The following is an 18,455-nucleotide window of genomic DNA, read 5'->3' on the forward strand; positions in this document are numbered from 1 at the left end:
GGGGGGGGAGAAGGAGATTGGGGGGTGGGGAGGGGAGAAGGAGATTGGGGGGTGGGGGGGGGAGAAGGAGATTGGGGGGTGGGGGGGGAGAAGGAGATTGGGGGGTGGGGGGGGAGAAGGAGATTGGGGGGTGGGGGGGGGAGAAGGAGATTGGGGGGTGGGGGGGGAGAAGGAGATTGGGGGGTGGGGGGGGAGAAGGAGATTGGGGGGTGGGGGGGGGAGAAGGAGATTGGGGGTGGGGGGGGGAGAAGGAGATTGGGGGGTGGGGGGGGGAGAAGGAGATTGGGGGGTGGGGGGGGGAGAAGGAGATTGGGGGGTGGGGGGGGAGAAGGAGATTGGGGGGTGGGGGGGGGGAAGAAGGAGATTGGGGGGTGGGGGGGGGAGAAGGAGATTGGGGGGTGGGGGGGGGAGAAGGAGATTGGGGGGTGGGGGGGGAGAAGGAGATTGGGGGGTGGGGGGGGGGGGGGAGAAGGAGATTGGGGGGTGGGGGGGGGGGAGAAGGAGATTGGGGGGTGGGGGGGGGGGGAGAAGGAGATTGGGGGGTGGGGGGGGGGAGAAGGAGATTGGGGGGTGGGGGGGGGGGGGGGGAGAAGGAGATTGGGGGGAGTGGGAAGGAGAAGGGGGAGGGAGACTGAACGGGCAGGGCCCGTCCCCAGCACCAGATTTACAGGTAGGTGGCGTTGGGTCGGGTCAGTGGGGTGGTGGGAGGGAGGTCGGTTCGCTTCGGGTCGGGGGGAGGGAGGGCGGGAGGGCGAGGGAGGTCAGGTCGGATCCAGTCCGGGGAGGGGAGCGGGTGTCGGGTCCGGTCCTGTCGCGCGAGGGAGAGCGGGTGTCGGGTCCGGGGGCGGGAAGCGGCTCGAAACCTGGCCCCATTATGTTGGTCCAAGAGTGTATAAAATAGCGCTTTACATTTATACACTGAGACACAACAGTATCTAAAAATCACAATGATACATGTTTCTATGTTATTTATAAACACTTATTTGGTATTCACCAAACTGATTAAGGTGGACAGGTTTATGCACTACCTTAAGCATCATGCTCAAAAAGATAATTTATAAACCTCAGGCTAGCAATGTTTTTGAATTATCCAGTCTACATAAGCAAACACACAAAAAGCCCCGCAATAACCTACAAGGGAAAGTCGTTGTAAAATCTAAAAAGGCCAAAAGTAAATTTATGTGCAGTTCCACAAATGTTGAGTGACAGCCCCTTGAGGCATTTAGCCCTTTCACAATCAAATTCCTTTTAAGCATTACTGTTCTGTGGTACTTTACAAAATGCAAGTATGAAAGAAATGGCAAAAGTTTGGTGGTAGCCCCAAGCTCTCTGTGATGCCAGCATTTGTCTAGTTGCAGCACTGTCAGCACTCAAACTCATAAGTCATTTAAGACATGACCAAAGGACAAGTTAATAGGAATTAGTTCTACAACATTGTAATTTTGAAACAAGCTATGCAAGAATAGGAAATAGGGAATAAATTACACATCAGACAATGGAACTGTTTTGTAATCACCTTCAAGTTGTCTAGAATATACAAATTCAGACATCTAATTGCGAGGTTATGTTGAGAATGAGCATCTGGCATGCAATGGCTACTATTGTTAATGAAATATTTGTAGAAAGTGTGACCCAAAAGAACTTGGGTCCCATTAACCAGCCATTTAGATGAACCTATTAATACACAATACCTATTGTATCAGCTACACTATATTCATCAAATGTTGGCTGCAAAAGAAATTGCAATTTGATTGGGGAAAAAAAAAAGTTTGAATAAGACTCTATATATAAGTAAGCCCTCCCTCTTTAATCATTATAAATGCTTTAGATCACATGATGAAAATGTGCCTTCATGCCACGTTAAAAAGTCTTGTGCTAATGTGCTTTATGATCGGTTGTATGAATGAATGATCATAGCACATCAGTTCCAAAAAGAATGAACTTGTCCAGAAAATTAAAATGAGAAAAAAACTCAATATTCCAGATTATTCACAAAAGGCACCAAAAACAGTACTATCATAATATAAACAAGCAATTTAATATATTCAAGACAGCAGTGAAAAATTGTTGAGGACACTGGTATTGTACACTGTTGCAGGTAATACCATGGTTTCAGAATTGGTGCAAGACCATCACTAGTAGAAAAATCAACCTTTTAAACTTTAATTGTAAAGTATAAAAAGTATATGTGGTTTCCTGACTACTTTCAATGTACTTAAACCATATGTACTTAATATAGAAAAATTCTAAAAACCCCTTTTCTGTGATACATTTATCAAGAATAAATGATATGAACGACATCCAAAGTCACAATCTACGACAGATGTTGTACCATTACCCTTACACCCAAGTATCAACTATACTGCAGAGATTGCAGATTCAGATTTCTGCACTGTATTATTATAGAATTAGTAGCTTAACCGTAGTCTGTTAGGTCAATTCATGGTCAAATAACTTTTCAGAATTGGTGCAAGACCATCACTAGTAGAAAAATCAACCGTTTAAACTTTAATTGTAAAGTATAGAAAGTATATGTGGTTTCCTGACTACTTTCAAGTTTGTGTTAGAAAAGTGCTGACTTTCCAATCATCTCTCTTTTAGCACTAAAAATGTCACGAGCGTGGGACGCCAATTTGCAGACCAGTGCTCACAAAGTAGGTACTATTAGTATCTGCAGTGCAACTGCAGCGTCAGTGTCAGTGTCAGTGTCTATGTCTATTAACTGCAAGTACCTGTATATAAATTAACTAGCAATGATGTAGTAAATGAAGCATGCCAACAACATTCATAAAATGACTGAATCTCTTAATTGGTTAAGTGCTTCAAAGCACTATTAAAAAAATAGAATGATCAAATGTACAACCCTTTAGGATACAAAATGGATCAGTGAACAAACTATCTGAATAACATTAACCCTCATGGGATAAGTTCCACTTTTTGCACCATCAAATCTTAGCCACACAACTGTTGTGCCATTTTTGAGTCATTTGTTTCAGAAATTAATTAAAAATACTCAGTGGCTTTATCTGTAATTACTTACCAAATTAAATTTTGGTTTAAGAGTTCTTAAAAACATTTGTAGAAGGCATAATAAACATTTCAAGTAACCTTGCATACTGCTTTATTTTTCTGAACCAACATGTCTGTGAATTGTAAGTGATTACTATTGCATCACATTACAATGGCATTTGTTCTCCATCATTACCACTCTGAAGCTGACCATCATCATCATAGGCAGTCCCTCAGAATCAAGGAAGACTTGCTTTCACTCCTGAATTGAGTGAAATTGACCACAACTTCAGGAAACGCAGAAACCCTGAAGCTGAGGTCATTCACTGCTCCGACACAGGCTGTGCTGTGGACCCACTCCCATTGCTGGCAATCAGCGTAATATAATTTTTATATTTGTGGAGTGTCAAATTACTCCATGATGATAAAATTTTAAAACATTTTAAATTTAAAATAACTCAAAGTTTGTTCGTTATTTCAGCTTCTACCTTATCCCTATATGAAAGTCACAATCTGTATTTTACTTTATTATTAAAAAGTACAGATAAAAGCTGCTTTTCATTACATGTCAAGAAATGCAAACTTCTCGCCAGAGGTTGCGAGATCTCTGTGGGCAGCTTTCTTCGCCGCTGACAGCAAATTACGGACCATTGTTCATTATGTGAACTGAACATGGAACAATTGTACAAATTGCCTGCACTTACATCATTTTAACAAAGTAATTGTATAATAAAAATCCCTGGGTGCTATTTCACCTACAATTAACTTTGGTTTCACTAATGGTACTGTTAGCTACTGTTGTATAAATTCAAGAAAAGCAGGTAAAGAAATGACAGCTTTTTGATGCAATCACTAGGCCCCTTCTAGGACAATTGCGTGTGACCTGAAAAAAAGTGTCGCACACAGGTAATTTCTGCAGTATCTTCAATTCAGAAGGTTTTACTTTTGGCCTGTTTAAGTTTCCTGCACCTAGATTTTGCATTGTCTGAAAAGGCTTGCAAATAGAAGGCTGCACTTAAATCAAACTATTTTGCTGGCTATTTATCATCTAAGTAACCACAGGTTTTTACGAAATAAATACTTCGGCCAGATTTTAAATATTCACTTTTACATGACCAGAAATTAAAATATATTTTCTGAGTATCAGTAGCCAATTCCTCTCAGTATTTTTGTAGAAATCCAAGAGATATTTAACAGTCTTCCCATGATTCATTATCGTAAAAATCACTGGAGCCCCGACTAATAAAATTGCCACTTCCTCTCTTCCAGTTCAGCTACGGTCATATAAAAAAAAAACATTTATTTTTCTTGTGCTGCAGGGATGTGCTTCTCAACCTTCATTTAAAAGTGCCCATACAATGTTAACTTAAACACTTGGTCAATAAAAATTTTGTATTTTCCCGATTCTGTAGAAAATCTCTTCTCCAGAAAGTAGTAAGTGCTTTTGTTCAGTTAAGTACCGTTTTACTCAATGTTTTTACTTGTATGTTTGGGAAATATATGAAAATCCCCATCCATTAATGATAATTTCAGGTCAAAAACTAAATAGTAGGTTTATTCTACCAAACTCAGTATTTATTACAAGCCAAAACATTCAGCATACATTGGAGTATTGCAATTGGGTTGGAGGGGACATTTTAATAGACGGCTAGTTTTATTTTGTAATGTATGGGAACTCCTGCAAGTCAAAATGGAATTCAACATTAATATTTGCCACAATATTGTGCTCATCAGTTAAAGAAAACACTGATATTTACAATACATCATACCACCCCACTATCTTGTGCAAAATATAGTATTCTGACACGGCAACAGCATAAATATTTCTAGCCGATTTCAACTGTTATTAGTTGCACTATATTACCTATACTGTAATAGTATTACCTATACTGTACTTTAAAAGTCAGTGATAAAAATACAGCAAAATCACCCAAATCATTTATTTTCCAAACCAAGCAACTACCACAAAATAAACCAAATTATTCAACTCTGCAAACTGCTATCTGCTGCCATTTTGCTTTATGCAGCTTAAAATATTACTTCTAATAAACACAGAAATCTTGGGGGGAAAAGGTACAAGAAGCTAACCCATAAAATTGGTTAATTAGTGTTAGAAATGTCTGCAAGAAGCCTCCTCCTGTCCAGGCCTGCACTTTTGTTTAGGGCATGGGCATCAATTTTTATTCAGTCACGAGTTGGAAATTTCACCTTGACCTTGAAGCTGGGGAATTTCAGCTCTTGTTGAAAGTGTGAGTTAGAGAATGTTAGTGTGTCACACAGAGTGAGAGTGGGAGAGAAAGTACTCTATTTTGATGGAATACCAAAGTTGTTAACCATGGATTTAAATAAATTGACAATCAGCACAGCAAATCATGGAAATACCTGGGTCAGTTATTCCTGCTTTTTAAATAAAAGACACTAATTACTATTTTTCATTAAAGTTACTTGCTATAAAATATTTTTATCTCAGGCATCAAAGTAATATCCATGCAACACCAGTGATTGTGTTCAATTTTGTGATAATTTCTGCAACATTCTTAAAGTTCTATGGATAAGGAGGTTATTACACAAGAGTCCCCTAATGACGAAAATAAAGTGGTACTGTGGTAAATAAAAATGCTTGTACCAATTAAGGAAATTCTATTCCAATCAGAACTCTTCCACAGGGCACACCCAGCAAAACATTATTTTATGTAGTAGTTTGAGCACTGGGGTTTAAATGGATCAGAGAAAAAAGAATTTAATATTTCATAAGTTCATCAGCTGTGCAAAATTACACATTTTTGGTACTGAGTAAAATCAATCTACTTCAGTAAACATGGAAGCAGACAAGGCAATTTCAACCAAGATCTATTTCTATTGCAATACAGGGAAACCTTTTGGGTTTCAAAATTATGAAAGATTTTGAGAAGGCAAATTGTGAAAGATTGTTTCCACTAGCTGGTGCATCAGTAAGGAGGCTTAGACTCAGGATTACCACTGGGATAATGAAGGGAGAAGTTAAAATTATGGGCCCAAGTTTCCACAGGATAAAAAACGGGCGTCCCTCCGAGCTGGGCGCCCGTTTTTCGCGCTTAAAACGGCGCCAGAAAAAAAACGCGCTATTCTCGAGCGCTTTGCTGCTCCTTGTCTGTTTGGCGCGGCGCCCAGGGGGCGGAGCCTACACTCGTGCCGATTTTGTAAGTGGGAGGGGGCGGGTACTATTTAAATTAGTTTTTTTCCTGCCGGCAACGCTGCGCATGCGCGTTGGAGCGTTCGCGCACGCGCAGTGTGAAGGAAACATTGGCACTCGGCCATTTTTATAGTTCTTTGTAGCTGTTTAATTTTTTAACATTTTTTTAATAAAAGCACATTGCCATCAGCACATCAGCACTGAGGCTACCCTTCTCTATCTCCTTCCCCTCCCCACCCTCCACAGCAACAAACGGCGGTTTCCTCCCCCTCCCTCCCCGGCAACAAACGGCGGTTTCCTCCCCCTCCCTCCCCTCCGCGGCGGCAACAAACCGCCGTCTCCTTCCCCTCCCTCCCCTCCGCGGCAACAAATGGCAGTTTCCTTCCCCACCCCCCACGGGAACGAACGATGGCTGAAGCACTTTCACACAGGTAGGAAAATGGTTTATTTAATCTTTTCTTTGCTTATAAATGTTTATTCAGGTTGGATTTATTTGTATAATATTTGTAGAAGTATAAATAAGGATTGATTGTAGAATTTAATGACTTCCCTTCCCCCCACCCTCCTCGTTCTGGACATCTAATTTGTAACCTGCACCTGATTTTTTAATGTGTAGAACAGGTTTTTTCAGTTCTACAAAAATCTTCACTTGCTCCATTCTATTTTAGTTTGGAGTACGTTTTCACTGTGGAAACTTTGAAATCAGGCGTCAGTGGCCGGACACGCCCCCTTTTGAAGAAAAAATTCTGTTCCAAAGTAGAACTGTTCTACCTCACTAGAACTGCAGAAAAAGAAAATGTGGAGAATTGCGATTTCTAAGATAGTCCGTTCTCCACCAGTTGCTCCTAAAAATCAGGCGCAAATCATGTGGAAACTTGGGCCCTATATATTACAGTTTTTAGAACATTACATGTGGCTACTGAGGCAGATACAATATAATTTAAACAGGAATGTATTTGAAAAGGAATAATATTAAAGTGTACAGGAAAATAGGATTAGAACAGACAGCTCCATTTGAAGAGCTCGCACCAGCACTGGCGTAATCTGTTGAATGGTTTCCTGTGTTGCAATTTCCATGATGATTAGTGTCTCTATCCGCTGTATTTCTGCAGCTCATCAGCTGAGAGAATGGGGTTGCGGTCGACTGGTATCCAGGAAGCTTACTATCAACACTTGAAAATAATTAGGTTAAGTAGTAACATTAATTGTGAATTTAGTTGTGTGTGAAAATTCCAACCTGCAGTAACGCACTCGTTAATAAGTTACCATCTTGCTATTGGCAGCTCCGAGCCTCAACTTAAAGTTTCCTCATTCACCTACCTTGACTCTGCCCAAGATTTAGATTTTGAGCATTGTGTCTGCAGTGCTGGTCAGTTCGGCTTTCTTTCCTTCAGCTCTCTCCTCTCTACATACTCCTGTGTCCTCATGTTCCCCAACACCATTTATATTTAACTGATTAATTGGCATAATCTCTGCCCATTAACCCAGTTTCCCTTCAAAATAATCTCACTTTTTAAAAAAAAGATTTTTTTTTGATAAATGGGTGCTTTTAAAATCCAAAAGTAACCATCTACATTTAAAGTTTGATCTTAAGTTAATTATTCAATCATGTGATCACTATAGATTACAAATAAATGGGTTAACACTTCCGTTAAATTAGCGGACACAGAAATTACATATTCAAATATTGTCTGATATTATCTTCCGAAGTAATTTCGAGCCCCCCCCCCCCCCCCCCCCCCCAAGTCTTCTCTTGCTTCCCCCTGTCCACACTTCACTGCTCCGCACCTATATAGCCCCACAGTTTAAGAACCACTAATGCATTTTCCATAAAATATATTTTATTAACACAAGACTAACCTTTGCACCTGCACAATCATACTAAATACATAGGACCAGTGAAATATTAATCACCACCAATGCCAAAAGGAGAAGAAAAAAAACCACACACACCAATGTTGTCCTTTGTAAATGAGAAAGCATCCAGGGCAACTTGAGACAGACTAATACTATAATTTTCTGAATGGTGCAGAGAAATTAAATAGCTAGGATGAACAAAGTTTGTGGAAATTTTGTAGTGCCTTGTGCTTATATATTTTTTTACAAATAAGAGCCACAGATAATCATATACTCCATTTCAAAGCAAGTAAAAAACACTAGGAAGCAATAATGCAGATGTTTGACTTTTATTAAACATCCACGCTTTAGAAGCATCAATTTTTATACTGGTCCACTTTACTTGATTCTGCTCGATTGCTTAAATTTTCTTTTCTGCATACTGGGTTGATAAATAGATAGGTCCAAAAAGCACAGTAGTGTCAATAAACATTATAGTACAAACCAGAGTAGCAAGCTGATTGTCAGAAACATTAAAATTTTACTTACAATTCTGATTTGAGCAGACTGGGAATACAGCCATTTTGAAGAAGACATGGCAACCATTTCACAAAGCTCAGTGGTGCAGGCAAGGCTGATGGCAATTTTCACTGAAGCAGCAGCTATTTCATTATGGCAATTACTACATTAAATGTACAAGCTACAATTGGGCACAGGATCCAAAGTGCAAATTATTTTGAAAAATACTGGTACGAGGGGAATTCTCTGTAGGTCATGAAATTATTTTTTGCGCGATATAAATAAAATAATGCTTCCATCTTCCCATTATACAGCACACGAGTTCCCTACCAATATGCTTACAACTTTTTTGTAGTCTATTTACCATTTATTGTAATGCCAGTCTAAAGCTTCACTAACAATTCAGTTGCAGTGTATTAGGCTGACCTACACTTTTAATTGCATAATTATTTTCAACATGATTAATCCATTATTTATGCCAAGAAACAATTCTATTTAAAAAAATATTAAATTTTTCTTTTCCATTTCAAACATTTAATTTTCTAACTGGCTTTTACGTCTGAACTACTGTTTCCATTTCGACCGGAAACTCTGGAAAAACAAGGCGCTGGGAACTTTTTCTTTTCTTCAGATCAAAGTCAAAGTTTCCCATATGGAAAAACAATTGAATATAGCCTGAAGTCATTTCTCTCAAAAGTTCATGACTTGGAAAACCTAATCCATTGCTATACACATCTCATCTAGCATAAACAGAGCAGTCAAACTCTTTAAATAAACAGCTTAAGCCTTGACCCATTTTATGACATATACCAATTAATTAATGGAATTATCAAATGGGAAACTGAAAAGGTATGGCTCACCATACATTTTAGTTCCTTAGTACTTTGGCACAGTATTATTTAATTATTGGTTTGTGCAACCCACGTTTAACAGGGCATGTCATGTGCACCTTTTAGGAGACTGCAGAATACAAAATTGTCCTTCAGTGGACTATGTTAAAATGGGTCAGCCTTTCTAGGGTTAAGATGTTTATTTGTGGTTTTACATGGTTGCTGCATTCACAGTTAATTACAAATCAGAATGTACAATAATTCTATTGCCAATGGTAACAAGTATCTTCTAAAATTCCCTGTACAGTGCAATAAGAAATTAAAACATTTGGCCCATAAATAGCTCAATTCCCCAGAGGAATCATAAATAAATCACTGAAAACAAAGCAGGGAATTGCTCTTTAACCACAGGATCAAAAAACTGTTTAATTTAAAAAAAATAACCATGTCTTGTAAAAAGGCTATATATTGGGTTGCAATATTAACCCATAAATTGCCCTCGAGGACTATTCAATGCTACATTATTCTTCAACAAAACTTGAGCCCACGTCAATAAATCCAAATCACACTGGGGCTGAAGTGATGGAATGAGCAGGCCACAGAATGTCATGTCTTATACTTTTCAAGCATTGCAGCCATTGGAAGATCTTTTACTTCCAGGTAGTGAAGGGTTTTTGCTTTCCACATACCAGATACACGAAGCACAGACAGCACCTGAGAGGCGTTTCAGGCCCTTCCGAAAGACACTGTTGGAGAGGCTGTAAATAACACAGTTACAGAAGCTATTGCTAATGGCAAGCCAGGTGGTCAGAAAAGATACCTCTGGACTATCATAAATGTGAGAGCTTTCAAGGAGGAAGTAAATGATATACGGAAGCCAAAGGATGTAAAACACACTGGTGATTCGAAACAGAACCATAGCATAACGTTTCTCGGAACTGGGTGGATTTTCTGTTGATGCCCCTTCTGGTGTATTAAACCGAGCACGTCTTTCACTGATTTCCTTAGTGTGCTGCTGGCATATTCTGAATATGTTGAAATAGGTAAAACAGACTACAAAAGCGGCCGGGGCATACAGTAAAACCACGATAAATCCTGCAAAGTAAACGTTTGTTTCCCAGGAATTTGCACACCATTCAAATATGTCCCCATGATAGCCTGGCTTCCCCCAGCCAAAAAAAGAAGGAAGGAATACAATGCAGGAATACAGCCAGATTATTATAATGCAAACTCGCAACCTCCATGGTGTGACCAGCCGATTGTAAGATAGCGGTTTGGTAATTGCAATGTATCGATCGACACTGATGCAGGCCAGAGAAGTCATCGAGACGCTTTTCAAAACGGACACAATATATCCAAAAAATTTGCACGTTAAAGATTCGTGGGAACCTGTCGGATAGTTCAGAAGGGACAAAGACGGAACCAAGCAACTGATTCCAACAAAAAGATCAGCGTACGCCATGGTCTGAATGAAATAACTTGTAGTATGATGATTCAAAAGAGGTGCACAATGAAATACCAATATAACAATAAGGTTACCTGAAATGATTAACACAGTGAGAAAAACAATGATGATTACTTCCAGGAGACAAATGTTAACAGTTTCGTAGTAACTGAATCCCAAAAGACAGAATGGTCGGCTAGTATTGTTTCCTTCCAAGGAAGAGTTCATACTTCTGTTTTGCACAGTCCAAACGGATGTCATTGTTGGCTCGGTTGCTATCGCAGTGTCTGTCTTCTGCCTCACTTATTTACTATCTGAACGAACAGACTCTGCTCAGTATTGTCTGCATTGCAATTTTTCGAAAAATCCAGCAGTCACCACCCTCAACATGCCATAAGATGACAAAGCTATTCCCAGCAGTTGCCATGCTTTCAGCTTCTTAAGAAATAAAGGCGGATGCCGGCATGAATAGGCTGTGCCATAGACTTGAAGACAAAAGAGGGGAACATGACACCTGTCTTTCTTCTGTTGAAAGTAAATATATGCATATATTTTCTGCTTCATCAATCTCCAGTGCTCCCCCACATGTGGCTTAGACGAGTCAAGACCATGATAGTGAAGACAAAAAACCTTTTGTGGAAATAAAGCTAATTTTACCCCTCACAAAATATCAGCACAGTAACTCAATCATTATCTGCCAAAGGCAGAGATTGATTAAAAAAGAAAACCACAACATTTAAAAAAAAAGTCTCTCTGCTTTCCTTAATGATGTTTTAAATCACAGAAGCGTCCAGACCGGGCATCAAACACAGCCACTGCAATATGATGCTACTCCAGAATCACAGCCCAATTTGCCGCAGAATTCAAATGGCCCCTCCAGGCATCACTCCTCCTTCCCTCACAATTTTCTGCCAAAGGAAATATGTCCGTAACTACACCAGAGGGCGAATGCAGCAGTACAGAATCTTTGCTCTCGCGTTCAAGACCGCAGTAGCCTCTCGAGGAGCTCTATCCATCACCTCCCGTACGTGAAAATGTAATACATTAGAACCCTACCAATCTATCACTTGACAGCAGCAGTTGCCAAGTACACTTTGACCCTTTTGGGAGACAGCTAGCTGAGGAGGAGCTACAGTACAGATCACAAATTCCAACACATAACTAGATCCAAGTTTTTCACCTCCTTATCCTTGCGTACATCTTCAGAATTTACAATGCACCCGATTCATATTTCATTGCTTCAAATAAGATCAACATCGTTGGCCACATAATACTAGTCTAGCTGTAGCATACAACTATAACCTAGGTATTGTAATTTAGCACTGGCTTGTAAATGAACGCAATTACAGAACTGAATGCGAAGGTTAAAGCGTCCACGATGTTTTTTCATCCATTTACACTTTATTGTAAATATGGCAATGTAAAGGATAAAATCAATTAATTTATTATTCAGCTGTTTAGGTACTTTAGTTAATGTCTCACATTTAATAATTCCATACGAGAATAAATTAAATTAAATTAGCAATCACTCAAAACAATTTTCTCAAATGCACATTTCTCAAGTGCACTCAGGCACACGGGCAATACAATAGGGGCTATTCCTTTTTGGGCAAATTATATTATCCCAGCAGTAAAAGGTGATAAAATTAGCAACCAATGGCTAATAAGGCCAACCAAAACACACAAGAAAAATTTGCAAGTATTTTTTCCCCTGGTGGGTGGGAGAAAGCGAACAGGAGCAACAACTGGAGTGATGAGGTCTCCCCATACAATCACACTGCAGGCTAAGACCCTGCGTCTAAACTGCCATTGCAAAATAAGGTGACATTTTCCAACAGACAAGCTCCCAATTGTTAATGATGCTCAACCTCACTGCTTGACTCTACATGCGCTAACCAAAATAATGATTCAGATCATAGAACACAAAGTTACGTGAAAATTGGATTTCACCCGTGATTTGAGGAAACATGATCTATTTTAACTTATGATAAATGTATGCCCAAGCTAATTGCCCCTTAATGATCAAAATTTAGTAATATGATTTATCACGTTTACATTTATTATGCTGCACCTTTCAAAACTATTTTACAGAAGCAGATTTTATTTCTACTCACTCAAATGGAAATTTTTTGCAGGGAAGTCAAGCATCGAACAAATGCTTTCAATGTAATGTATGCCCTCATTCAGGTAGGTTAGAGGGCAACATTGATATGAAAAACTATTAGACTTCTTTCTGTTTGGCTGAGAGAAGCACTGTGCACAATGTTATGTGATAATGCGTTGACGTCATTTACACAATTGTACTGGGCTTGCAAACTTGCAACAAATTATTTGCCAAATACTACATGAAGATAGTGCCCACTTAAAAAAAAAGACTGCAAGAGTTTCCAAACTACAACCCCTGCCGCCACTGAGCCCATGGCCATCCAGAAGCCCAGGCAACTTAGCCCCCATTGATGCTTGTATTTCTTATTCATTGGTTTGGCCCTTTAGAATGTTGTGGGCCTAGAGCTTTAGAAAGCGCTGCTTTATGTGCTACTCTCTAATTTGTGGATATTGTGTATCAGAATACCAGGATTTATCAGCATTAACAACTTGAAAAATTATTTAAAAAATGAACAGGGAAAGACGTGGTCCTCTTGCTGTAGCCAAGGTGGCCCGGAAAGATGAAACCATAACTTGAATGCTTGTATTTATTTATAAAAGAACATTACTCAGGGTCTGTGCTAACTAGCAATATCTAGTGGTTGAGGCAGCATCAACAGACTATCTGAGCTTTGTTCCCACCAGATATTAGGTCATCTTAATCCCTCTACTATATGGTTTGAAGACAGGTTCTGTCCATGAAGGCAATTTGACTGTAGCAGAGGATTTGAAGGCTCAAAATTTGTATACCAACCAAACAGAATTTGACATTTTGACAATGCAATTAACAGATCTCTTATTAACTCAATGCTGATAATCCTATTTTTTCTACTGTGCTCTATAGAAGCATTACTGAAAAAATATTTGACAGAAAAATTTGCAAGATCATTCCTCTCAATGCTACTTTAAAAGTAACCAGACAATCCCAATAGTATCAATCAAACTGGCAGAATATCATTCTGGGATGACAATTGTTTTTTTTGACTGAAGGTAAATCTTTTGGGCTCAGAAAAAGATTTAACACAGTAGTCCTGCCCCTTTCTGATTGATCTCAACCCCACCTTCCCATCTTTTTGTCACATAACTCAACCCATCTCTCCCAAACACTAAAACCATTTCTAATATTGGTTTCCATGGTCTTCACCAGTATTTATTCCAAAAATCAACTTTGTTTGTAAAACAAAATGTTTCGACAGATTTTTATTCTTATTTGAAAATAAATCATTCCTAAACTTGTGCCACTGGTTTCTAAACTCTTCACCATAGTGAAGAGTTTCTGCTGCCTTCCAAAAACATATCCAGGCTACATCTTGCATTGAACAGATTTTACTGAACTCTTGTATCGGTATTATCCAACATTTGATTTATGTATTACTGAACAAGTCATTATAATATTCTCACCATTGTTAGAAATCAGGAGTTCAAAATGTATAAAACTGATACGAAGAACGCTGTGTTTAAATCGTTGTTTTGAACTGAAGACGAAATGTCTCCTCAGACTAGTATTGGATACCTAGCAATGATAATGTATTGGTACCCTGCTGAGATGTTATGGTTTTCTGCACTATGACAATCATAATCTGTTGTTTTCAAGTTTGGACTTCAACTTTGTTTATGTATCTTTAAGACAATTTGTTATAGAAAGACTTAAAATGGATGGAAGTTGAGCGAGTTAACGTAAACATTTGCTAAGTCATAAAGGAGGCAACATGATATCAAAGGCAGGATAGGAACAAAAGAGATAAGACACAAATTTTAAAGAAACCACTCTGGGAAAGTATAAAAGAAGACATATGGTCAAAATCATGTGACATCTTTAGGGCGGGTTCTCGATTCAGAATCGAAACACAGAACTTGATACAGCATTTGGACAGGAAGTTTTTAGGGAAACCTCTATAGGTCAAAAGGTCTGGTCAATATCCCATGTCAGTCCCTCCCCCAAGAGAATAAAAGTAACACCTAGAGATCTTTCCAGCGCAAATGGTGTGAGGGGAGAGCGAAACAGAAGTTGGTCTGGCCGAACGCATTTTGAGCTATCCCATGCTTTACCAAAGGAAGCTCTCGATGAAGAGAAAGAGGTTGCAAGCCAAAGAACTGCTCATAGAAATGTAGAAAATAGGTGCAGGAGTAGGTAATTTGGCCCTTCGAGCCTGCACCACCATTCAATAAGATCATGGCTGATCAGTCACCTCAGTACCCCTGTTTTCTCCCCATACCCCTTGATCCCTTTAGCTGTCAGGGCTATATATAACTCCCTCTTGAATATATCAAACGGACTGGCATCAACAACACTCTGCGGTAGAGAATTCCAGAGGTTAACAACTCAGTGAAGAAGTCTCTCCTCATCTCAGTCCTGAATGGCTTATCCCTTATCCTTAGACTGTGACCCCCTGGTTCTGGCCAGCCGTTTGTCAGATCGTGTTGGTGTCAGCTGCTCGTCACGGTCATATGTTTTTGTTGTATAACTAATGTGTTCCATGCCATTTTAAACTCTGATTAAACACAATATACCCAACCATATTGGTTTACAGTCGATCCTGATGATTAAAGTGACCAGAGATAGCCTTAACTTGGCTATTTCGAACACCATTTACTAAAAAAATTAGTTTGAGAATGCACATCACTATTTCTGCTAAAGCAATAAAATGAACCATTATATTAGTATCTAAATAGCTTTCTTGATATACGTAATTGGCAATACAGCAATATAGCGTGCTGTATGCATCCTGACCCACCTTGCTGAAAAAGTACAATCAACTGCTATAAAGATTAACTATTACCAACAAACTGCAATAAATCCATTTTGATATTGTAATCAAAATAGACATGCTCTCAAGGAAACAAAATTATCTAGTCATATTTCCAGATCATTTTCACTTTTTATTTTGGCAATTTATTGTATTTGATAAATGTTATATGTATAATTGCAATGTGTGTACACCCGCAACTTTAAACTGTATGTCAAAGCAAAAGAATGGACAGCCTCACAGAACAGCAATTACCAGATATTCACACTGTATTTCTAAAACCATTAGAAGTTAAATAATCATGAACTCAGTTTCCAACTTGATAATGGTTATGTATTTATAACCAACATAAATAAATTTCCATATGGTTGATGTAATAGACTCAATTGCACTCAACGAAAGTGCATCCATGAAAACCATCACAGGACTAAAGCAGGGCACCATTCATTATGCACCTATTACTTGTATGTAATCCTCATGAACTCAGTTGGACAGCTGAGCTGTTGAGGCGGGGGCCCAGGGGCAGCACGGCCAGCTCACACTGCGATATGTGTGCATACTAGATTCGTGCAGCAGAGTTAGTCTCTAGTCGTCTTGGTTAATCCTTGCCATCAGACCAAGACCTAGCTCTGTCAAGCCTGAGTTGTGTGCAATGGTCACCACACATTAAAAAAATCCACGCACAGGCATCTTCCACCCTTCAAGATGTAGTTCGGGACCTGGAATATTAGGTCCTTCATTGAAACACCTGTGAACTCATCCCTTTTTGGCATGGAAGCAAGTCATCCTCACTTTGAGGGACTGCCTATGATGATGATGATGGATGAGGCTTTGTCTTGGGAAAATAAAATTAGAACTTTGAATTATTATGCTTTGATCAATTTTTGACTCAAATATTTTACATTATTCCTTTTCTCTTATAAAGAATGTTAAACACAGTTATAGGGACAGTGTATAATTTGTCCATCGTCACTCTGTCCATTTCCTGTAATCAAATTTGTCCATAGAATGTGCGTGGTATTATTGGTCAGGAATAAAATTCCTGGGATGGCGGGTTAATGGAGGGTGGAGCAAGGAATTAACACTGCTCCAAAAAGAATTTGTAACCCTCCCCCCCGCCCCACCAATCACATTTGTCTGTGGATACCAAAGATCAGTGTTTGAATCTGATTGGCTTCTAGAATTATGTGGTATGAAGTAATCACCAAAGCTACAGAGTCACTAATATTACACACAAAACGTTATATGATTGATATGTAGTTGGCTATATTTCTACAATTAGATATTACTATTGTACTTGTATGTAATATTACATTTTCTGTATGTTCCGATCCTCAGTTATTCTATTTCGAACTATATATAAGATGTCGCAATGACTGAGAAACATACATTCATTTGTTCTTGTAACGAGGGGTACAGATCGATTTCTTATTTACCTACCTGCACCAGGTATGGAACATGTTGGTTTATTCATATACTCTTGTGCTATTTTAAGAAAAACGCCTGCAAGCAGTGATGTGGGAGATAAACTAGTAATTTAAATAAAGAACTGTGCATTAGTATTAATTTCCATAAGTCATGGTTTACCAAGATCCTACCCACTTAAGAAATACAACTTTCTCAGACAAGGAAGGAATTAATTGGTCAATGACAATTGCACCTTTCAAGGACAAGAGCATTCATTTTTCTTAAGATGACCAGTTTGATTCTTTTTAAACTTCAAGTTTATTTAACAGGTAACTATAAAAAAAAATATACATAAAATAATCTGTAATCAAACGGTCAATGTCTCAAATTCTTTCCATCATCATTTGCTCATGCTTTTCGCTTTTCATCCTCTCTCTGCCGTTGTCTCATATCAGTGTATTGTGCGGGTCTGTTGTGTGTAAATAACAGCCCTAATGCACCTCTTAGTATGCCATTGAGCCAAAGAAAGACTTAGATTTATATAGTGCCTTTCACTACCACCGGACATTTCAAAGCACTTTCCAGTCAATGAAGTACTTTTGGAGTGTAGTCACTGTTGTAACATGGGGTATGCGGCCTCAAGTTTGATCTGTACTTGGTGGTTAATTAGCTGTTCTCAACTGGACAGTGATAGCGACACTACAGTTGTAATATCTTAGACAAGACAGAGAAAAGGACACATTTATTTGTAACACCTAAAAGCTCTGATTGTGTCTTATCCTCCAATGGGACCACCCAGAAGTTTCTCTGGAATGTGTCATTAGAACCATCCTGCCTTCATAATCGATCAGTGACTTTGGAAAATTTAATTCGAATCACTGACTGCCCATTCCACTCAGTCTCACAGCTCCCGAACCTTCTCTCACCCCCCAAACAAGTTCCTGCCCCATCCCCCTCACCCAGTTCACGAGCTAATCTCCCACCACCCCATCCCCACCCCAAGTTCCTGACCTAATCCCCCCACTCACAGCCTAAGTTCCTGATCTAATCATTCACCAGCCCATGTTCCTGACCGAAGAGTTTGAACAGCTAGGGACTAAATTGAAAAGCAGAACCACAAAAGGTAATAATCTCTGCATAATTTCCTGAGCCACGAGCAAATTGGCAAAGGGTCAATAGAATCAGGGAGATGAATGCGTGGCACAGAGGTTGGTGTGGGAGAAGTGGGTTTCGATTCATGGGGCACTGGCACCAATACTTGGGAAAGAGCTGTTCCGTGGGGATGGACTATACCTGAACTATGCTGGGACCAGAATTCTAGCAAACTGAATAACTAGGGAGGTAAA

General features: G+C 39.2%; 2 protein-coding genes across 10 annotated transcripts in view; both read right to left on the reverse strand.

Moving 5' to 3' along the window:
- The window catches only part of LOC139232470 (rab GTPase-activating protein 1), a 275,160-nt gene that overhangs the window by 104,870 nt on the left and 151,835 nt on the right, over positions 1 to 18,455 (reverse strand). The window lies entirely within an intron of this gene.
- Positions 8,416 to 11,417, reverse strand: LOC139232903 (probable G-protein coupled receptor 21). The gene has a single exon (XM_070863398.1). It carries the CDS (start codon positions 11,069 to 11,071, stop codon positions 9,989 to 9,991), a length of 1,083 nt encoding a protein of 360 aa, XP_070719499.1. The 5' UTR covers positions 11,072 to 11,417; the 3' UTR covers positions 8,416 to 9,988.

The sequence above is a fragment of the Pristiophorus japonicus genome, chromosome 20, assembly GCF_044704955.1.
Source record: "Pristiophorus japonicus isolate sPriJap1 chromosome 20, sPriJap1.hap1, whole genome shotgun sequence".
Taxonomy (NCBI): Eukaryota; Metazoa; Chordata; class Chondrichthyes; family Pristiophoridae; genus Pristiophorus; species Pristiophorus japonicus.